General features: G+C 44.5%; 2 protein-coding genes across 7 annotated transcripts in view; one reads left to right on the top strand and one right to left on the bottom strand.

The window, feature by feature from the left end:
• slx4 (SLX4 structure-specific endonuclease subunit homolog (S. cerevisiae)) overlaps positions 1 to 1,481 on the bottom strand; it is a 24,341-nt gene extending 22,860 nt beyond the window's left edge. For 3 of the 4 annotated variants that reach the window (XR_009447141.1, XM_048552786.2, XM_059654056.1), the window contains exon 1: positions 1,197 to 1,446. The gene's annotated coding sequence lies outside the window, so the exon portion shown is untranslated. Of the gene's footprint in view, positions 1 to 1,196 lie in introns of all 4 variants that reach the window. The other variant, XM_048552785.1, reaches the window with a different exon arrangement.
• amdhd2 (amidohydrolase domain containing 2) lies at positions 1,476 to 23,219 on the top strand. 3 transcript variants are annotated; one of them, XM_048552789.2, is made up of 12 exons: positions 1,476 to 1,560; positions 6,111 to 6,213; positions 7,185 to 7,321; positions 7,696 to 7,835; positions 8,160 to 8,214; positions 9,533 to 9,745; positions 10,755 to 10,843; positions 11,205 to 11,349; positions 12,248 to 12,355; positions 13,374 to 13,442; positions 15,304 to 15,405; positions 19,720 to 23,219. In XM_048552789.2, exons 2-12 carry the CDS (start codon positions 6,131 to 6,133, stop codon positions 19,827 to 19,829), a joined length of 1,251 nt encoding a protein of 416 aa, XP_048408746.1. In that variant the 5' UTR covers positions 1,476 to 1,560; positions 6,111 to 6,130; the 3' UTR covers positions 19,830 to 23,219. The 3 variants fall into 3 exon arrangements, with proteins under 3 accessions (XP_048408746.1, XP_048408748.1, XP_048408749.1); XM_048552791.2 differs by lacking the exon at positions 1,476 to 1,560 and adding an exon at positions 1,570 to 2,499; XM_048552792.2 differs by lacking the exon at positions 1,476 to 1,560 and adding an exon at positions 1,590 to 1,692.

Genomic DNA, 23,219 nt, shown 5'->3' with positions numbered 1-23,219 from the left:
CCAGAAGATCCAGACTCAAATGAAAAGTGATGAATCGATGGCCAAGTAAGTTAGGTTCGTCATGTTGCCAAACCTATCTTTCCAACACACACACACACACCAACAGCCAGTTGAAGAGAGAGATGCCTTATCAGTATGTGATGGAGAAAACATTGAGAATCTCTGCTATCACAGCTTCTGACTACAATATGCATGTAACCGTGCATGTTGCCACAATAATTCAAGAATGAGTGAACTACAATGTGTTAAATAATGTTATTAGTAAACAAGATTATTTAACAGAGTTCAAACAAAGTGCAGTAAGTGATCAGGACAACAAATTGCATGTTGTCTTTTACTATGAAGAGATTAGACTACGAATCTCTCAATTATACTGGGCCTTGGTGAAACCTCACCAAGAAGTATGTATATAATTTTGGTCTCCTTGCCCAAGGAGGGGTTGCAACAAAGTTCACTTGACTGATTCAACAGTTTAAGATGATTGTTCAATATGGGGAGATTGAGTAGAAAAAGCCTTTTTGTTAAATTCAAAGCTTTTATTCATAACAAAGCAATTTAATTGAAACAGCATGCCAGTATCGATGCAGGAGTTTACAATTATGGATCATAGTCTCAGAATTAGGGTTAATTATTTAGAACTGAGATATGGAAATTTCTTCCCACAAGAGTTGTGAATCATTGGAAGACTATTGCAGAGAATTGTGGATGCTCAGTCACTGAGTTTAAAATATTCAGACTATATTTTTGGATACAAAGGGAATTAAGAATATGGAGATAATGCTAGAAGCAGTTGATATATATCAGTCATGATCTTATTAAACAGTGCAACAGACTCAAAGAGCCAAATAGCATCCCCTATTTCTTATACATAAGTCACTTGGGCTCTTGACAATGCTATTATTCAGTTAGCTTACTGCTGATCTGTATCTTCACTCCATATCTTGTCATTTTAGTCCCGTCACCCTTCACAGTTCTGAAATTAGATCAACTAGATTCTAAACACAACAGCTGTTTTTGGGAGGGGGATGGGGTTAGGGTGAAGGACAGACTTTTTCCAAATGTCCACCCACTTTTGTGTGAAAAAGTGCTTCTTGACATCTGGCTAGCTCTAATTTTAAGGTTTTGTCCCCATCAACCCTTTGTTCTTGACGCTCCTCTCCGTCACACAGAGGAAGATTTACCTCCATCCGTCTTACCAAAATGTTTTAAATCATCCAAAATACGCATTTTGCTATTCCCTTGAATTTTCTACACTTGTTATAAACACGGCCTCGAAATTTAAGCCGTTCAGCTCCAGGACTTTGCTGTCCCCGGGGCTGTTACCAAACGGACGGTGGATTTGTGAAACAGTTGCAGCCAGGTTTGCCGCTGCCATACTCACTCCCACGACAAGGCCGGCAACAAACGGTCAGTTGATCATCCCGGATGTTCCTCCGACGCGCCTTTCCAAACACCGGAAGCGGCGGTATGCTGCAGCTCCTCGCGCCCCGTCAATAATGGCAGAGCACATGACCTGCCGGTCACCTGACCGATAGTCATGTGACGGGAGTGGAGCGACAGGTAGGTGCTTAGTGAGGGTGGCGAAGTCTAATGTTACCGTTCACAATGTAGGAAGGGGGAAAATGGCCTTTATAATCGCCGGGCATTCACTTCACAAATAATGAAATATTGTGGAGTGTACTTACTGTTTGGGTGAGCACAGCAGGCAACAATGAACCTGTCGCAAACAGCAATGTGATAACCTGAGGAAGAGTCAGTGGACCTGAAACGTTAAATCTGATTTCTCTCCATAGATGCTGCTAGGCCTGCTGAGCTTATCCAGCAACTTTTGTTTTTGTTTTTGTTTTTGTTTCTGATTTACAGCACCTGCAATCACTTCGGGTTTTAATGGGATAATTTTTTTTTGTGTGATGATGGTTCAGGGGAAATGGTGAACTCCGATGCCCCTTTTTGAGGTAACTTCATGTCCCGTGAAATACACTGCCTCTGACCAGTGTCAGGGCTTGAGCTCTCCACCGTCAAAGGAATGGGAGGAGATGAGTAACAAAGTGAGCTGAGTTTTCTGTAGTATGCCTCAGTTGCACTATAATAACAATTAACTTTTCAATTCCAAATATGACTCTATGAAACTGAATAACTGTTGTGGGTGCTCCTTTGCAATGCAGTCAGGAGAGGATAGCGATAAGGAGTAAAGTAAATCTGTTTTTCACAATCCAGTTGAATTCAGCAGTTGAGATAATGAATGAACTGATGTTAGAAAGTGTAAAGGTTGTAGTTCTGTCTAAAGAGAAAGCATAATAACAAGTCTTTTTTGAAAAAGGATGTTGGGGATGTAATAATTGACCTTGGCTCACTTAGTGAGAGTTCAACAGTTGGGGCTGAAACTCTACTGTGGGTTAGAACAGTGCAGTAACTGAGGGAAGGACTGTCCTTAGTGTATAACACTTGTATCTCAAGTCTCATTTACCTGCTCAGGTGGATTTTTAACAATTTCATTGGGTAAGCAGAGTTTTCACATGTCCAATGCATTTGTAACATCTGATTTTTATTTTTTTCAGTGAAGCTTGCTGAATAACTGATATTCTTGCCTCTCTTTCTGAGTCCTGCACTTGTTCTTTTAATGCCTTGTTTCATTATAGAATGAATTGTGTTGCCAGGTTACACAATAACTTAGAAACATCCAGAAATAGGAGAAGGGGGAGACCATTTGGTCAGTGTAATCATGTCTGACCCTCTATGCTCTCACTCTCTTCCTGTACCCTATCTTTACTGCTGAGAAGTCCCTTTCTTAAATATATTGGTGACTTGGCTTCCACAGCCTTACATAGGAGAGAATTCCACAGTTTTACCAGAATGGAGAAGTTTCACCTCAACTCTGTCCTAATGGCTTTGCTCTTATTTTGAGACAGTGACCCCCTGTCCTCGATTCCGCGGAGCAGGTAGATCTTTGATTAGATTAGATTCCCTACAGTGTGGAAACAGGCCATTTGGCCCAACAAGTCCACACCACCCCTTGAAGCGTCCCACTCAGACCCATTCACCTATAATCCACATACCCCTGAACACTACAGGCAATTTAGCATGGCCAATCCACCTAGCCTGCACGTCTTTGTATCTAGTTTGATCAGCTTGGTATATTAGCAATTTCAATGACCATCCTACTCCTAAACTCCTATACAGTGTGGATATAGGGAAACTAGTGAATGTGTTGTATTTGGACTTCCACAAGGCCCAAGGTACCTCAAAAATGTTACATTGTAATATAAGAGCCCATAATGTTGGAGGTAGCATGTTGGGATGGATAGACAATTGGCCAATGGGCAGGAGACAGTGAGTGGGGATAAGGGGGTTCTTCTTTCAGGTTGACAACCTGTAACCAGCAGAGTTCTACAGAGATCGGCATTGGGACCGCAACTGTTTACAATATATGCTAATGACGTGGAGAAGGGAAGTGTACCGTAGCCATATTTACAGACGACATAGGTTGTGAGAAGGATGCAAGCAGTTAACAGGTTAACTATGCAGGCACAAAGTTGGCAAATGGAGTATAATGTGGGAAAATGTGAAGGTGTTCTGGATGTGAGTTTGCTCGCTGAGCTGGAAGGTTAGTTTTCAGACGTTTCGTCACCATTTTAGGTAACATCATCAGTGAGCCTCTGACAAAGCGCTGGTGTTATGTCCCGCTTTCTATTTATCTGGTTAGGTTTCCTTGGGTTGGTGATGTTGACATCACCAACCCAAGGAAACCTAACCAGATAAATAGAAAGCGGGACATAACACCAGCGCTTCGTCGGAGGCTCACTGATGATGTTACCTAGAATGCTGACGAAACGTCTGAAAACTAACCTTCCAGCTCAGCGAGTAAACTCACATCCAGAACCTCCACGTGAAGGTGTTCATTTTAGAAGGGAGAACAAAAGAACAATTTTTTTAAATGGAAAAGAAAACTGCAGAAAGCTGCAACAAAAGAATTTGGGGGTAGATGTGCACAAAATATGAAGCTGAGACTCAAAGTTAGCAGGTAATCAGTAAGGCTAATGGTATGTTGGCCCTGATTTCAAGGTGTTTGGAGTACAAGAGTGGGGAAGTCTTACTGCGATGGTACAAGTTATTGGTGAGACCTCTTCTGGAGTACTGAGCAGTTTTGGTCCTCTTATTTAAGGAAAGGTACCATTCCACTGGGGGCAGTTTTGAGAAGGCTCACTGGGGTGATGCCCGATATGGAGGGATTGTCTTATCGGCAAATGTTAACAGGTTAGGAGTCTATTCACTTGACCTTAATAAATGAGAGGTAATCTCATTGAAACATAAGGTTCTTAAGGGGCTAGGCAGTGTAAATGCTGAGAGGATGTTCTCCCTCATCTAGAACTGGAGGGCATAGTCTCAGAATAAAAGGATACCAGTTTAAGACAGATGAGAATTTCTTCTCTCGGGGTTGAAGGCCCCCACGGCTCTCTGTGGCAAGGAGTTCCAAATACAGATCATGTGCATATTTATGGTCGGGAAATATCAAGAGGGGAATCAAGATTTGCAGAGGAAATGCAGAAAAGTGGACATGAGGAATGTCAGATGAGCCATGATCCTGTTGAATGGTGGGATGGGCTCAAGGGGTTTATCTCTGTTCCTATTTCTTGTGGTCGAAACTCTAGTGAATACAGGCCCAGTCATCCCAGTCTCTCTCCATATTAACAATCTTGCTATCCAAGGAGCTGTTCTGGTTATTCACTGCACTCCTTTGATGCCAAGCATATTCTTTAGATGAGGGGATAAAAACTGCATACAGTATTCCAGGTGTGATCTTGAAGCCTCATTGGAGATGGTCATTGCCTGATGCTTGTGACATAAATGTTACTTGTATGTTAAAGTATGAGTTGTAAACAGTTGAGGTACCAGACATGTCTGGCTAAAGTTGTACACTCTGATTTATTTCTACAGAATTCCTTGAATTCTATTTGTAATCTTATTAGATCCTCCCATTGACTTACCTCGAAGTAAGACAAGTAAATGCTTGTGGATGTGGTGCCAGTCAAGTGGGTTGCTTTGTCCTGGATAGTGTCAAGCTTCTTGAGTGTTGTTGGGTCTGCACTCATCCAGGCAAGTGGGGAATATTCCATCACACTCCTGACTTATGCCTTGGAGTTGGTGGACAGGCTTTGAGGAGTCAGGAGGTGTGTTACTGGCCGCAGTACTCCTAGCTTCTGGCCTGCTCTTGTACCCACTGTGTTAATGTGGTGAATCGCACAAGACAGGTATGCAGTCATACCTGACACATAGGAAAATGGTCGTGGCTGTCGGTGGTCAATCATCTCAGCTCCAGGACATCTCTGCAGGAGTTCCTCAGGGTAGTGTCCTAGGCCCAACCATCTTCAGCTTCCTCATCAATGACCTTCCCTCTATCATAAGGTCAGAAGTGGGGATATTCACCGATGATTGCACAATGTTCAGCACCATTCGTGACTCCTCAGATACTGAAGCAATCCATGTTCACATGCAACAAGATCTGGACAATATCCAGGCTTGGGCTGACAAGTGGCAAGTGACATTCGTGCCACACAAATGCCAGGCTATGACCATCACCAATAAGTGACTACCATGGACCCTTGACATTCAATGGTGTTATCATCACTGAATCCCCCACTATTAACATCCTGGGGATTACCATTGACCAGAAACTCAACTGGACTCAGTTCAGTTGATATTTCCGCATGCCTCTGTTTTTGTTCTTATTAATGGTGGAGGTCATGGTGTTGAAAGGTGCAGTCAAAGTCAGACCAATGAAGTTTTGGACTTGGCAATGGTCTAGATGTTGGAGCAATCTTGATGTTCATGAGAATCTAGGCTTCTCCATTTGTTAAGATTGTAGCTGTTCTCCTTCACCTGTACTATTACTATATCCTTAGATTCCCTTAGCAACCAAAAGCTATCAATCTCAATCTTGATAACCTGAACAACTGAGCATTTACAGTTCTCAGGCGTAGAGAATTCCAGAGATTCACACCCTACATGTCAGCTCAGTAAATCAACCTGCTGTCTCCAAAGCATCAGCAAATACACGAGTCGTCACGTTTGGGGCGGTGTGGTATCATAATGGTTTTAACTATCTCTTGCAGGGAATTTTCTTCCTTTAAAAATGCCATCCAATAAATCTGTGTCCGATGCCCCAATCTCACAGTTCCTGAACTGTCATATTCTAAAGGATCACAAGTTACAGAGGTAAGAGATGTGCTCCACATCCAATATGGTTGGAAGGTAATATACAAATAGAAGGTATTCCTTGGTTGTGAGATGAGAATGTTTAGTCTTAGCTGTGAATTCGTTAGTAGCCCAGAAGCTAATGCAGCAAATTGCTGATAGTCTTCTGAAACCTTCAGAATTTGCATGTGCCCGAGTAGCAGAGACTGCATTATGGAGAGTGGTGCAAACAGCATTATGCACGGCTAGCAAAGACATCAAGATGTTCCAAATACTTTTGATATATAGTCACTTGTCTCATAAGTTTCACCCCTTTGAAACATACAAGATTTTGAAGTGTCTTGAAGGGTGGATGCTAAGAGATAGGTTCCCAACCTGCAGAAACAATAACATTGGACACATTCCCAGGATATATGGCTGAACATTTACAACTGAGATGAAAAGACAGTACTTCACTCAGAGTTATGAATCTTGGAAATTTTCTAGTCTCCAATGCTGCATTCTTGAATATGTTTAAAATTTGCATTTTTAGCCCCTCAGGGACATATATGGGAAGCAGGCAGGACAGTGATGTTGAAGACTTAGACCAGAAATGATTGCATTAAATAGTGGAGCAATGTGGATGGGTTATGGTCTTCTGTTTGTAGATCCCGTGTTCTTCTGATAAAAACCAGACAATCATTTTTAGTGACGTTAATCGATAGATAAGTATTGGCTTGGGAGAATAGGGAGAACTCCTGTGTACTTCAAGATGATACCATGAAACGTTGTACGTTGACCTGAGAGGGCAGAGGAGAATGTAAAGATGTCTGAATTTCAGTCTGTTGTCTCTGGAGTGGGACATATACTAACAATGTTCTAACTCAGGTGAGTGTGCTCTCCACTGAGCAATGACTGACAGCTTAAGTAAGAATTACTTGAAATTGAAGCTCGCGTCACCTCACCTGTTTGAACAGGTCTCGATTTCTGCTCCGACTGTGTCTGTTTTGAAGGGAGGACCTATGGGTCCGTGAGGGGAAGATCCTCAACCCGGAGAAGCTGTTCTTTGATGAGGAAGGTTATGCGGATGTTCGGATTGATTGTAAGGGCAGCATCATCGCCCCAGGCTTTATCGACACGCAGATCAACGGTGAGTGAAGGGTCAGTCGGATCTCCTAATTATTTCCTGCACCCTAATCTTCATGCTCACTGGGCTGTCAAAATCTCAAACATAAAATTCTCACCCTTGTTTCCAAATCCGTCCATGACCTTGTCCCTCCCTATCTCTGTAATCACCTCTATTTCTCAACCTAGTGAGATCTTTGTCTTCTTATGGTAGCCAACTGCCCACCTTCCACTTCCTGCAGCCAATCATTAATGACTTTGGCATTCATTCCTCTTTATCTGTGAGTATTCCTAACACATGCATGGGAGTCGGTCTATCCATGTTGCTCCAAAATGTTTGATCTGGGAGCCATGTATTGTGATTGAAGACTGTCTGATGTGTTAATGTCTGGCTTCTAGGGGGATATGGAATTGACTTCTCGACAGCCACAGATGACATTAAATGTGGGGTATCCATGGTTGCTCAGAGGCTGCTATCCACCGGAGTGACCTCCTTCTGTCCAACACTTGTGACCTCCCCAGTCTCCATCTACCACCAGGTAAGTCACAAGGTCCCTGCTCAGCAAGAAAAACAGTGTCGCTTGTGTGCAGGAAGTGATGGGCTGAACATCTGAATAAAGATGGACCATGGAGGTGGGACAGGATCTGGGCTGGGAAGGGAGGAATCTCTCCTGGTCTTGCTTGTAATATAAATAGTATGATAGGGAAATATCACAGAATGTAAGCGTGGTCCACAGTGTGTGAGTTTTATACATAGTTTCTAATGTAGCTAGATAAATTAGTCAAACTAGCCAGATTTCAGTGATTTTTTTTTCAAATAATTAGACTTTTAAAAAAGAAATCTTCTGTCCCTTCCTTCACAGGTTATTCCTCAAATTGAGGTACAGGATGGTGGTCCCAGGGGAGCAGGGATTTTGGGTGAGTACTGTTAGAATCAGCTGCCTGATAGAACCTGAATATTGCTGCAAAGAGACATGTTACCAAATCTTTTCACCTTGCACCATCAGAATAAATGCAAGAATGCCAAATTTCAGATGGTCACGACGATTTATGTTACAGGAGCCAAGTTTGTTGATTGGTTACCAAGTCAACTCTGGTCAAACCATTGCCATGTAGAAACTAATGGGGAAATTATAGATTCCCTATTCTCGTGGGTAATAGAAAGAAGTCACAAGCAAGGCTGAAATCTGTTTCTTTTGTTTGAAGAGTAGTGTCTAGAATACCCTTAGAGACTGATCTCTTTTAAAAACAGATATGAATTTCCTAGTAACACACTCAAAGGGTCACAAAGGATAACATTTCACAATGTAAGATTTTTCCTGCAACAACAGACAGCAGTCAACATAAACCAGTTTTTACTCAGCATTAATATGTTAAACAACAGAAAATTTATTTTCTGGTAGCAGGAAGTCCAGTGCCACACTTATGCATGACGCTCTCTGCAGAGGTGTAGTCTTGTGGTTAAAGTCCGACCCTCCTCCCAGCTTTAATCACATCTCTCTTCTTTGCTTCACCAGGCTGAATCTTAGTGTCTCCTAACTGTCACCTGGGCTACTTGTTGCTAGGTGCTCTCTGGTGAATCCATTGTCTTTAACCCTTCACAATCCACATTTCCTCAAGCATGGGTTCCATCCTCACCAGCTCTCTACTTGGTTTCCACAAAAGCAGTCCTTTCTTTCCCAGACATTATAATACATTGTCCAGATCTCTTGGTGACTGCCATGAGAGTCTGACAGTTGTAAACCTTGATGTTTCCTCTTTTGCTTCCAAGTATTAAAGCTTGTACTTTGCCAGGACAAAATCTATTTGAAATAATGCCCCTTCAGCAGCTAGGCCCAATGGGTTTTTCTACAGGGAGATCCTGCGGAAGGTCTTATCAGTCTCTCTAACCTGAGATTTAACCATGAGTCAAGTAAGACCTCTGAAAACCAAGTCCATTTTATAGAGAGCCACAGTCAGAGCAGTTAGTATGGGTTTTCTCTTCAGCTTAATTCTTTCCTGGTGCTGGGCAGTTGCAGTGCACACATGCACAGCCTGGCGACCCGGTGGTGCGCACACACACACAAACACATGCGTGCAGCTCTTTCAGAATACTGACCCAGCACCTGGGTAGAGATTAAACCCACAATGTTTTCATTCAGAATCAAGACCGAGTCACAGATCAGGAGGATATGTGTGGTTATTGAGTGTATAAAGTGAGTTGTTTTAACTGGGTTATTGTCTCTATCCTCTTCAGGTCTACACTTGGAGGGTCCATTCATTAGCAAAGAGAAGAGGGGTGCACATCCTGAAGAATATCTGCAGATATTTGAAAAGCACGGGTTCCAGGATTTGTTGGCTACGTATGGCTCCCTGGACAATGTCCGAATTGTCACGTTGGCTCCTGAACTCGAGAGGAGTGAAGAGGTTATCAGGGAACTGGTCCGACGTGGGATCTGTGTCTCACTGGGTGAGGAAGGGTCACCGGACCTGAAACATTAACTCTGGTTTTTTTCCTCCACAGATGCTGCCAGACCTGCTGAGCTTTTCCAGCAATTTCTGTATTTGTTGTGTGGTGTTATGAGGGCTGTTGTGATGCAGTGGTAGGAGCCAGGAGGACCGAGTTCAGGTCACACCTGTTCAGAGTTATGGTGTAACACTTGTGAACAGGTTGATTAAAAAATTTAAAGGAGGCTTGCTTCAATTATATAGAACATACCTGGACTATGTTGTATGTTCTAGTCTCCTTGCATAAGTAGGGAAATACTTAATGTAGAGGTACAGTAGCAGAGGTTCATCTGACAGATTCATGGGAAGAGGATTTAAGAGACTGGGCCTGCATTCTCTGGAGCTTAGAACGACAGGTGAACTCACAGAAGCATAAAAAATTCTTTTAAGCGATCGGGAAGATGCAGAAAGGAAGTTTGCCCCTACTGTGGGCGTGACAGCCAAGGGACACAGTCTCAGAATTAAAGGTGAGAGACGAGGAACTTCTTCATCTGAGGGTAGTGAATCTTTCGAATTCTCCACCCAAGGGGGTGTGGAAACTGAGTAAAAGACAGTGATCGAGAGCTTCCTAATTACTAATGACATTGAGTGATCTAGTGATATCAATATGTATCATATTGAATAGACAGTCTGCCACAGCCTGGGAAGGTAAAGCTAGTTCGAGGGGCTGAATGGCCACCTCCTGTTGCTATCTTCATAATACCTCAAAAAACAGCTCTCTCTTCCTTCTGTTGCCCTACCATCCAAAACAGTGTGTCTCCCCTCTTGTCCCCTCTGCATCCCTCCTAGTCCCCCTCTTGGTTTTCCCTTTTTCCCCTGCTCCTCTGTCACCTTTCCTTCCCCATCCCCCTCTTCTGACAGAAACCGTCTTCTTCCCTCCCTCTTCCTTCCAGGAAAATTGACAGGAAGTTTGATTTTGTGCAAGGAATTGTTTTTCAATGTACACATTTTCTTGCCTGAAACCATTGCAGGACATTCTGTCGCCAACCTGTTACAAGCTGAAGCCGCAGTGAAACAAGGGGCCACCTTTATCACCCACCTCTTCAACGCCATGCTGCCCGTGAGTACAGCCCTGCACAACTCACCACTCACCAGGAAGCAGGCTGATAAAATGGGCTGTTCGCAACCTCAGATTCCCCTGTGTCAGCACTGGCTATTTAGATAGCATGATGTATAGTGCCTTTGTCACTGGAAGTACGTTCTGTGTGATGAAGTCAGCCCTGGAGGAGCATTTCACAGGGTCAGCAAGTTTGGGATGGGAGTATTCTTAACAGCTCAGGTCACGTAATGGGCAGTATAACAACACTGAAACTCTCACACAACCACAGTTGTCCAAGGGATGGTTCGGTCTGTTTGGTGATTTGTATTTTTAGATGAGATGTGACTCACTCAATTCACACCTTTTGTTTCTGTTCCCTCAGTTTCACCACCGTGATCCAGGAATTGTGGGCCTTCTGACTAGCAATGAGATTCCTGATGGACAATCCATATTCTACGGAATGATTGCTGATGGGATCCATACGAATCCTGCAGCTCTGAGAATCGCATATCGAGCGCACCCCACGGGTAAAATGGCAAGCAGCAATTTCCCCCTCTCCCTGCAACATTAACTGACCAGACATCACTCTCTCTTTAGACTGGACATTGGTGATAGAACAGAGATGGTAGAATCCTAATCAGAATCCTGAGTCCGTCATCACCCTTCACTGCCAGGTCACCAACTCTGGGTTTGACTTTCCTGTAAAGGCCGCACTGGTCAAGTTGACATATCCAACCCCTCGCTCATCGTCCTCATGAAGCTCCATCCCCACACCCAGTCAAAAAGTGATGTCTCTTTTTATCCTACTGGGTGTCTTTTGACTGTCTGTCAGGTACAATCTTTCGCACACCTCCCCAGTATTTTTATGACTGACTGAAATGTATACGGTGCTGAGGAATCCTGACTGATGGATGAGGAAAAGAAATGGGACAATGTAGAACTAGGTACCACTTTTTCAAAGTGCATAGCCTTGCATCTTCCCATTTTATGTTCCATCTTCCAAGATTTTGCCCACTTGCTTTAGATTAGTTTAGATTCCCTACAGTGTGGAAACAGGCCCTTCGCCCCAACAAGTCCACACCGCCCCTTGAAGCATCCCACCCAGACCCATTCCCTATAACCCACACACCCCTGAACACTGCGGGCAATTTAGCATAGCCAATCCACCTAGCCTGCACACCCTTGGACTGTGGGAGGAAACCAGACCACCCGGTCTATATCCCTCTGTGGACTCTTTGTGTCAGTATTGGCAATTAGTTTCTCACTTATTTACCAAGCAATGCCAGGGAAGGGGCGAATCCTTAGACTGTGGCCTATTTACAGATCAGCTTCATCTGTTCCATCCAGCCCTGAGAAGTGATCTATGGATGATCTATCTGCTTGCCTGCCTGTGAGTACCTTTCTCTGGTCTCTGTCCTGTTGCAGGATTGGTCCTCGTGACCGATGCGATCATGGCAATGGGACTCCCGTCGGGACGACGCACATTGGGGCAGCAGGTGATCGAAATTGATGGGCTACATGCCTATGTTGCAGGTGAGGAGTCGAGACTGGTGCATCTTACACGACGTGGCAAATCCAAGTTGTTGTATTTGAGGTCACAGTCAGTGTGACTCAATAACTCTCATTTTGGTTCTCAGAAAGTTAACGGGTAACTGCCATTCCAGATTTGGGAGCACCAGAGCCAAGGAAGCATTCCAGTAGAGAATGCAGGGCGGGGGGGGGGGGGGGGGCGGGGGGGGGGGGCGCGGGGGCGGGGGGGCGGGGGGGGGGGGCGGGGGGGGGGGGGCGGGGGGGGGGGGCGGGGGGGGGGGGGCGGGGGGGGGGGGGCGGGGGGGGGGGGGCGGGGGGGGGGGGCGGGGGGGGGGGGGCGGGGGGGGGGGGGCGGGGGGGGGGGGGCGGGGGGGGGGGGGGGGGGGCGGGGGGGGGGGCGGGGGGGGGGGGGGGGGCGGGGGGGGGGGGCGGGGGGGGCGGGGGGGGGGGGGGGCGGGGGGGGGGGGGGGGGGGGGGGAGGCGGCAATGCCCGGTCAGTGGGGTAATACCGGGAGAGCTGTGCCCAGTCTGTGGGAGCAGTGCCGGGTTGGGGGAGGGGGGTTCCGCCCAGTCTGCGGGGGGGGACGTTCTGTCCAGTCAGTGGGTCAGTGCAGGGGGCAGAGCCACGTTGTGAGAATACCATTTTTAAGATGAGGTTTTAAGCATTTTTGAAAGGATTTTGCATTAGTCACTGGGCGTCAGATCTGCAAAGATTTTCATTGATTCACTTCCTCTCCTGAAGGTATTAGTTACTTGCAGGTTTCAGGGGATGAAGAGCAAGCTTAGGGAATCACCGCAATAGGTTGGAGAAAAGTTCTGATACCTGGAACTGATATTCCACGTAGAAAGATGAGCATTGGATGGGATTTAGGGTGTGGCATATAAGATAGAACAGATCAAAATTGATCAACACCAATGATCACAGAGAGAGAGAGAAGTTTATATAAATTGTTTGCCAGGGCTCTAATAATAGTGTGAGGCATTTGGAATGATCTCTGAACTTTCTGTCACCTTTGCGCAGGGACCAAGACGCTGAGTGGGAGCATTGCTACAATGGATATGTGTGTCCGACACCTCTGGCAAGTTGCAGGTAAGGAGCTTCACAGCATTGATGGGAAACTTTTGGGGGATTGTGATCCAACGGCAGGAGATTAGAGGATCAAAACAACCAGCAAGAGGGGCACGAATGCGATGGGAAGGAGTCCTGCAATGGGATTGGGCATTATTACTTTGGAGTATAGATGACCAGTAAAGCCTGCACTAACTATCTTGAACCAGTGGAGGGGGCCATGTCATCATTATTCATTTGAGCTGGTGAAGGAGCTGGAACCTGATCCTGCAAATTCATTCAGACCCAGAATCTCCGCTGCTCACCTCAGATATTGCAGTCCAACGCTGGACTGCAAGGTCCAAGGGTCAGTACTAAGGGAACACTGCGCTGACACAAGATCAGGGCTGAGGGAGCACCAAGCTGTTGGGAGGGTTGGTGCTGAGGGAATGTTGCACTGAGAAAAGGTTATTATTGGGGGAAACACTGCCCCGTTGAATGATCAGTGCCAAGGTGTGCCACACTGTCAGAGGCTTGGTTGAAGAAACATTGGACACTTGAAGGTGCTTTGTTTTAGGTTAGAGTCTAAACAGAGGGCTCATGGACCAACCCCTGTGGACATGGGGGAAAAAAATTCCCACAGCCATGTTATTATTGTCAGTAGTTCAAGTTAGAAGAGTGTGATAGCTATTCAATTTAAACGTTGATGCCATGATACATAAGGTCAGTGGGGTGTTGGGGGAAACCGCTAAGACTAGGAGAGAGCTGTTGGCTTGCTTTAGTCAATAAACTCTGTGCCTAAAGAAAGACTGTGACTCTTGGTTTTAGTGATTGCGTTTGACCAGTCAGGTTAGAATCTGTAAACAAGCCACAATGCAGATGGGAAATGTGAGGCTGGATGAACACAGCAGGCCAAGCAGCATCTCAGGAGCACAAAAGCTGACGTTTCGGGCCTAGACCCTTCATCAGAGAGATGCTGCTTGGCCTGCTGTGTTCATCCAGCCTCACATTTTATTATCTTGGAATCTCCAGCATCTGCAGTTCCCATTATCTCTCCCCCCCCCCCCCCCCCCCCCCCCCCACAATGCAGATGGGTTCCGCCTGGTGCCAGGATTATTGAGTGGGCTGACTGTGACAGTTGCTGTGGTTTGACTGGACTGTTTCACTCTTGTCACTAAATTCCGTGGTTACCTGGCAGGTTGAACGTGTTGTAAACACAGATGCCTGGGATCGAGACATTTGGCCAGTGAATAATTATTGGAATGTGGAACTTGCTACCACAAGAGCAGTTGAGGTGATTAGTTTCAATGTTAGCAGTGTTTGCTAACACAAATCCAACAAAAAAAATTATGACAGCACTACTTATCCCTGTTCTTTCCAGATGATGCTTAACTCTGCAATAAAAAGCAAATTTTGAAAAAAAAAGTAAAAATCTACATTGTTTGAAACTTCTTTCACTTCAACGATAAACTTTTTATTTAAAATTCCATTTGTTAGTTACTTAACAATCTCTAAATTTAATTTGAATATTTTACCCTGGCGAACGTGTACCAGGATAATAACAGCTTCAGCTGATGGCCACATTGTTGGGCTGACGAGGATTTGGTTAAATGCGGAATCTGAAAGGCAGCAGCTCTGAGAGTGCAACGTGCCCTGGGCCCCACCCTCTGTGAGTGCAGCACTCAATGGGAAGCTGGATAAACACAAGAAAGTGGACTAGGAAGATACATGAACAAAGTGAGATATGGGGGTCTTATGAGGAGCTGAACAGTAGTTGAAATGACCCTTAATCATTGCAGTGAAGTTGCTGCCCAGTAAAGAATTGGTTGTGTTTGTCGAATGGTCTCTGAGATAACAGTCTGTGAAAGCTTAGCCAGCTGATTCCTTGCTCTTTCCCCCTCAGGCTGCTCAATGGAGCAGGCGCTGGAAGCTGCTTCACTTCGTCCTGCTGAACTACTGGGGATTTCACAGACAAAGGGAACCCTGGAATATGGCACTGATGCAGGTAAGATTGTAGGTGCTACCTCAGTATCTGTGTAACCACAAGAGCTTGGACCAGAGGGGTCAAGGCCAAATTTTGAAATGCAGACTCTAAGGAAGAGGTATCTCAGCAAGAGTGTTTGTGACTGGAGGAGGTGGATATGGAGAGGTGATGCCAGGGGGCTGGGGTTACTTTGGCTGCTGTTTTATCTCTCTTTGCTGAACTACCTAATCTCCTGAACACATTGTGTGAAAAGATCCCTGGAGAGACCAGCAGGAATGGATTAAATCACAAACATCAAAACTATGACTTGTCCTAAACCTAGTCCATAGCTTGTGCACAGTTGGGCTTAGCAATCCCTGTCATTAATATTGTTAGAAACATCACATTTCTTCAGTAAAATCCATCTTGGTCACAGTCACTGATTCTGCATCTGTTTCTAAGCTTTTTGCCTTTAAATCTGTGGATTATTTTAAGCAGATAAAAGTTTACTTTGCAAATGACGTCAATAATCACACACAATATGTGAGCAACAGAGGCAAGATAAACACTTCAGGACCATGTTCATTATCCCAGAAGGGAAATCTTTAATGCCCTTACAGTCAGAATGTCTGAACAATTATCCCTTTCTGATGAGATGTTGGTGATCTGTAAAAATCAAATTAACTGAAGCTCAATTCAGTTGAAGCATTTGAAATAATTGTTGCAAAATAATTTCTAAAAAAAGTTTCCGATTGTAATCTGGTTAATACAATTTTTCTGCAAGTATGGAACGCATCAACCAGGACCCAAATCCTGCATCTCCTCAACTCTGCCTCACTATCCCAAGATGCCAGGTTTCCAGCAGTTTATATTTTCCTTTTTGATGTGGAGTTTTTTAAAGACATGATATAATATCCCCTGTATTGGGGTTAATGTATCTATGATGATCTTGGCTATTCATTCTCCTGTTGTGAACACCTCTTCACTGTCTGTGTGAGAGCGCCGAGGTATCTTCAGTCCTAGCCAGTTCCAGTGAGGGTTCAAGACCACACCCTCACAAAAAAAATCTATAATCCTCATCTCCCAGCCCCTCCCAAAAGATTGAAAGTCAATTTGACCTTTCAAAACAGATTGATAGACAGTAAGAGCATCGAAGGAGGTGGAGCAAGGGCAGGGCAATGGAGCTGAAGTGCAGTTCAGCCACGATCTAATGAGGATCCAGTTTGGAAGGCCTGAATGTTTCTTCTGAGCAGGAGACCAATGTCACAAATACCTCTGAAAATGACAAAGGCATTGCAATTTTCATTTTATGTATCCTATCTTCTGACTGCATGCACACATGCCAACATATCCATGTACAACACCGCATTAGCAACCATTTTTAATGAGTTCACTTTTTTCGTTTACTTTTAATTGTCAGTTTTTGCAGAGGGACTGACTATATGAGATGATTCCACATCAGTGAAATGGATTCTTTATTTAAAATAAAGGTTGGTTTCAGAGCGACAGCAAACAAGGTTAATGAGATCTCTGTCTCCCATAGAATTTATTGTTTCTTTTCTCCAACTCCTTCCTAATCTAGTTTAAACTCCACAAATCTTAATCACAATATTGTACTTAAGTTTAATTACAAACTGGACTTGAGTGATAAGCTGCACTAGTTAAGCCACACTGAAAGGTTCCCATTTGGGCAGATTATACCAGTGTAGGTAATGAATGCTCCATTTTGGCAGCAGCTTTCTAATTCTCCTTCCTATAGGCTATTATTGACCTGTCCCTCTTTTGGGATTTCCTCATTCGATCCTGTGCTCAGTTAATGCTGACTGACCAGCTCAGTCAGAATGCTGTTGAATAAATGATCATTCCCAAACTGTCCAGAACCTATGGGTGATTAACTGTTGTGTCATTGAATATCCTTACTGGATGACGTATATACAGTCCATTTTAAGTCATCTACAACACTAAGCAATGGAAAAAAAAACTGCAAAGTAGGGGCTGGGAACAAGCAACATGTAAAGTTGGAGTTGAATTAAAAAATCCTTAAATATGAACCATTGAGGGAAATGGGATTTCTCTCCCTCCAGAGCCAAATGAATGACAAGAGACACTTTTTAAAGAACTGCAGTACTAGGCTGCATGCAATCAGAAGGCATTATTACACAACGTGTTTTGCAATTTAATCTGAAATCTTAACTGAGGTACTTATCTGAGTGTGACAGTGACTGGATGTGTTTTCTTCAGAAACCTTTCTGTGCTCTTTTGTTCATTGCTGCTTAACTAATCTGTAAGGACCTAGAGGTCACACATTATTATGTGTTTCCAATCTGTGAAACAGATCTTTCCAGTTTCTAATGAGCTTTAATAAAGAATTTGAATTCCTTGCACCATCACTATGAATGTACGCAGTTCACTAATTATAAAATTACTGTTTGTCATCATCTTCTGTTGCTTTTCCCTCAAAATCTTTACTTCCCTTTAGAACCAAACCAAACTGCCTTATTAATATTCTGTGGTATGTACAATTCAAAACACTTAAAACTCCTGTCTTAATGGTTAATGAATTAGTACGTAAGACATTAAATGGGAAGAGACCATTCTGCCGATTCCACCTATAATTTGCCCTTTCATGGACTGCACTCTACATCTTTTATCTCCTGAAATAATGTTCTGCAGTGTCTGTCACTCCTCCCACCTGCCTCTCCATCACCCCAAAAAATGAAAAATTGCAGGTAATCGGTCTGACCATACCAATTTTTTTATCTTTGCTTTCATCATTTGATCTGTCTGTACTCTGGTGCATTCTAGCAAACATGCTGCAGTAACTCAAGACTCTTCTGACAGCACCTTCCAAACACACATCCTCTACCACTTAGGTCAAGGACAAGGGAAACAGATACATGACAATGCTACCAGCTGCAAGTTCCCCTGCAAGTCAAGCACCATATTGACTTGGAACTATATGACCATTCTTTATCTGCTGCTGAGCCAAAATCTGGGAACGCCCTTTCTAACAGCACTGTTGGTGTCCCTATGCCCCGTTGGCTGCTGCAGCTGAATGTGGCAGCTCACCACCACCTTCTCCAGGTCAACAAATGCTGGCCTGCCCACATCCCACAAACAAATAAAAGATATATAATTTACATCACCCTAATTTCATCAAATAGTCATAAACCCTGGATCATGTGGTAGCATCTCATCTGAAAGTCAGAAGATCATGAGTTCAAATTCCAAACCAGGATTTGAACTGATAATACAGGTTCCATTCTCTGCTGTTTGCTGTATTGTTTGAGATGCTGTCTTTTGGCATGTATACCCACAAAGATGAATATGGAAGATCCATAGCCGCTATTCGGTTTCATAGTGGATTTCTGCCTTGTGTCCTGGCTCATTTAGATTTCCCAACTACCATCATAAGAACAGGTTATTTGGTTGTTATCACATTGCTGTTTGGGAGAATTTTCTATTTGCAAATCGACTGCTGCATTTCCTGTAGTACAACAGTGACACTTAAATGGCCAAGAGCCTTGCAACATTTAGAGGTTATGAAGGACATGATAAAAATACAGAACTTTCTTTTCAAATGCTACAAAGGGTTCTGTTACATCCAGAGAAGAGAATGGGTGGGCCTTGGTTTAAAGACTCATCCATCAAAAAATGGCAACTCCAACTGTGCATATTCTTTTAATACTAACCCTCTGGCAGTCAAGCTCTGTCTTGGTACTGTCCCGCTGACAGTGCAGTGCGCCTCTGTACTGCCCCTCTCACACTGTGGCGCTCCCCCTGTACTGCCCCTCTGACACTGCGGCAGTGCTCCCCCTGTACTGCCCCTCTGACACTGCGGCGGTGCTTCCCCTTGGACTGCCCCTCTGACACTGCGGCGCTCCCCCTGTACTGCCCCTCTGACACTGCGGCGCTCCCCCTGTACTGCCCCTCTGACACTGCGGCGCTCCCCCTGTACTGCCCCTCTGACACTGCGGCGCTCCCCCTGTACTGCCCCTCTGACACTGCGGCGCTCCCCCTGTACTGCCCCTCTGACGCTGTGGTGGTGCTCCCCCTGTACTGCCCCTCTGACGCTGTGGCGGTGCTCCCCCTGTACTGCCCCTCCGACGCTCCCCCTGTACTGCCCCTCCGACGCTCCCCCTGTACTGCCCCTCCGACGCTCCCCCTGTACTGCCCCTCCGCTGTGGCGGCGCTCCCTCAACACAACACAGGATTGTGCACTGGATTTTTAAAAATATTTCTTGCATGAGATAGGAACCCATGACCCTTTGACTCTGAGATGAAAGTGTTGAGCCACAGCCAGAACTGGCAAATTGAATCTGATCATTTGCTTTCATTTTTTAACGTTTATTGCAGACCTGGTGCTGATGGATAAGGAGCTAAATGTCAAAGCAACGTACATCGCAGGGGAATGGGTGTGGAAACACTGCAAGGTTGCAAAGGAGTTGGAAATGGGCACTGAATAACAAGTAGGTCCAATTTGAGCCAGTGAGATCTGAGACTGAGTGATTCCTGATTGGCTGGATGATTACAACATTAAACTTGGACACGCTGGACACGAGGTTCTCTCTGTGCACAGGCATGTTTTCCGTTCTCAGCTTCTGAGGTCTTCAATCATCTGTGCATTTACCTCGGATCTGCTAAATTTTCAGTTTAAAGTACCTGCCTCTGTTGACTCTCTGATGTCGCACTTGTACCCCTCAAGAAGATATGGGTAAAGTTCCTCTGCCTTTATACTGGAAGCAGCTACCGCCTTGAATTACTTGAATTTTGTCTAAGCAAAGTCTAGATTTTAACTTGAGCATTTTCTGCAGGGATGGGAGGCAAAGATACTGCTGGGGGGGAGTGGAACTGAGTGCTTATGTACTAACTCACTCAACACTTGACCACATGCAACTGCTTGCTTTCCAATTCTGGTAAGGGGTTTATTTCTACTCAAGGTGGTGTCCCTGAACGAAGACGACAAAGTGGCTGAGATCAGAGTATTTTCAGTATCAAGTATTCTATTCATTCTATCATGCACGCATCTACACAAGATGGTGCATGTGCAGCACCTCAAATGTGTTGTGGATAGAGGTAGCAGCTTATGGTGCACTTTTGCTGGTGGATGGGGCAGGAGGGGTATGCTTCTTCTACAAAGGCTCGATCCGAAGCAGCTGTTAGGTGTCATTGTGGATTGTAGATTTTAGTGCTGGCAATTATTGCTGATGTTGCTGTGACCATTGATCTCTCTAGTAGCACATGAGTGATATCGCTATATCTGTCTCAGCTGGTGTCTTGCAGCTTCAGAAATTGATATTTCAAGCCTTTGTAACATGCTTGCAAGCACCTTTGAATTGGAATATTGTGGGTGTCTAACTGATTATCTGCCTACAGCTACCTTAGCAAACAGAATATCCTTGAGTATCCATCTGTCCTCCATCTTCTAAGCCTGCCTGAACGTGGGAAGTTGCCCCTGCGAATACAGTCACATCTGTGTTTTGTCCTTTGGATGCCAAGATGCACTGGCAACAGTGAAGCTGAAAGTTGTTGCGCCTCCCCTCTCTAGCTGGAAGTCATTCATAGTTCACAGTAGTACAAGACACTAAGAACACAGACCTTATTAACCAGCTCCAGATGGTAATTCATATAACAAGTTCAACATCAGGACACAAATTATTTGCTTCTGTGGATCCAATGTGACAGAATTTGCTAGCCACTTTCAGTAAGATGTTGTAACACCCTGTACCATAAACATGGTTTTCTTGATGCTTACTATAGGGAGACCAAGTTTCAGGCATGGAAGAAATAATTCATAACTCTTTCGGGCTGTTTTCAATGTAGTACCCAGTGCAGTGTCATCGGTGTAGAGGACTATTTTGGACAGCTTCAGCATGAAGAATGAAGTGAAACCGGGCTCTGGCCCTGGTCCTGCTTTGATTGGTATTTTCGTAGCCTTGCTCCTAACCTTTGCCCTCTCTGCAGATGCGGAAGAAGTTTACCTGCAAACTAGATCAGAAGGCAAACTTTACAATCCACCCAGAAACACACCACATCTTGGTCAAAGAACTCCTCTGCATTGATGTTTTTTTTGTAGTTTGTTAATAATCAACGCCTCACAGCTCAGCAGTGTGTTTAGCTGGAGGATCAGGGCTGGGATCTAAACCTACAGATACTCAGTTCAGATGAGGATCTTAATCCTGAAGTTCATCATGTTAACCAGCTGACTGTGCTCCGATTGAAGGCTTGGATTTTCTCACAGTGGAGCAAAATAATAAGCTTATCTGCTAAGACCTTCATCACATATATTCGGTACCTCTATACTTAACTATTCCAGTTCTCTCGTGGTTAACCTCTCATTTTCCACTTTCCAGATTTAAGATCATCCAGAATTTACTGTTTGACTCATCAGCTCTGTATGAGCCTATCCACTTCAGTTGCTGGTCCAGCATCTCAATTTTACAAGTCTCACCCTCATTTGAAACTACAAGGACTAGATTTTGCCTACTTTCAGCCTCACAAATCAAGTGCATCCAATTCTCAATTGAACAGAATCAGTTGAACTGTTCAATCAGTTGAACAAGTATCAAAACCAGTTAAAATAAACCAGAGCTGCTATCAGTCAAGCTGAAAAAATTTATCACCTGGGTTCAGAAGTGTCTGGCATGGCCATTTGGTATTATTAAGCAGTTGATGATTTGTTTCTGGTTGGAGATTAGCCATGAGTGCTGCCTGGTAGGGGTCAGTCAGTCATCGAATCCCTACAATGTGGAAACAGGCCATTTGGCCCAACAAGTCCAGGCTGGCCAAGCCTCCAAAGAGCATCCCACCCAGACTCATACCCCTATCCTATCCCTATAACTCTGCATTTCCTATGGCTAATACACCTGCACATCCCTGAACACTATGAGCAACTTAACATGGCCAACCCACCTAACCTGCACATCTTTGGCCCATGGGAGGAAACCAGACCACCTGTGGAAACCCACGCAGACATGAGAACATGTGAACTCCACACCTGAGGGCGGAATCGAACCCAGGTCCCTGGTGCTGTGAGGTAGCAGTGCTAACTGTTGAGCCACCGTGCTGCCCTCAATCGGGGTCTTGAGGCCGTCCAGATGATTGGGATACCACAGGATTTACTTAGTGTTGGGACAGTTTCTGTTTCCTAAACTCTTGGCCACTGTCAGGCTTCAGAATTCCAACAACTTGTCAGCCTCCCAAATCCCACTGTCCTGTCTGACTTCCAGCAGGTGTCAGTGTCTACTTGTGGTGTTTCTCTGAAATAATGTACAGGAAAAGATTCAAAAGGCAACCATATTTCCTGGAAACCTAACGACAATCAGATAGTGATATTTTTATTAATGAAGATTTCAGTCAGTGGTTTGCAGCTTGTAATGTTATTTCAAAAACATTGCTCTTGCCAGCTCAAGCACATTAATGTTTCTTTGCAAATTTTATTTCCCCCCCCACCCCCCCATGCTTTCGGATTTTCAGGTGACATTATACAGACTGGGATGAGAATGATCAGTGCTCCAGAATAAATGTTCTGCTGTTGAGTGCCAGAACTAAGCTTGCCTATACCAGGTTCAGCACCATCTACGTACAGAGCAAGATCCTGTTTCACTGTACAATTAAACACTGCCAGGGTATTTTCCCTAGTAAGTGGAAGCAGTTTTCTGTCTTTAGTGACCAAGATCTAAGCTCAGCCTTTGTCTCCTTTTAAGATTCTCTTTTGAAGATACTCCTTTTAAAAAAAACTACCTCCTTGACCAAACTTTGGTCATCTGTACTAATATTGTCTCCTTTGCCTTTGTTAGTTTTTATCTGATTGCCCTGTTTGAACATCTTACTACATTAAAGGTGCTATACAAACA

Source organism: Stegostoma tigrinum, chromosome 23 (assembly GCF_030684315.1).
Source record: "Stegostoma tigrinum isolate sSteTig4 chromosome 23, sSteTig4.hap1, whole genome shotgun sequence".
NCBI classification, from domain to species: Eukaryota; Metazoa; Chordata; class Chondrichthyes; order Orectolobiformes; family Stegostomatidae; genus Stegostoma; species Stegostoma tigrinum.
Note: the sequence above shows the minus strand (reverse complement) of the source record. Positions and strands in the feature narration are given on the sequence as shown.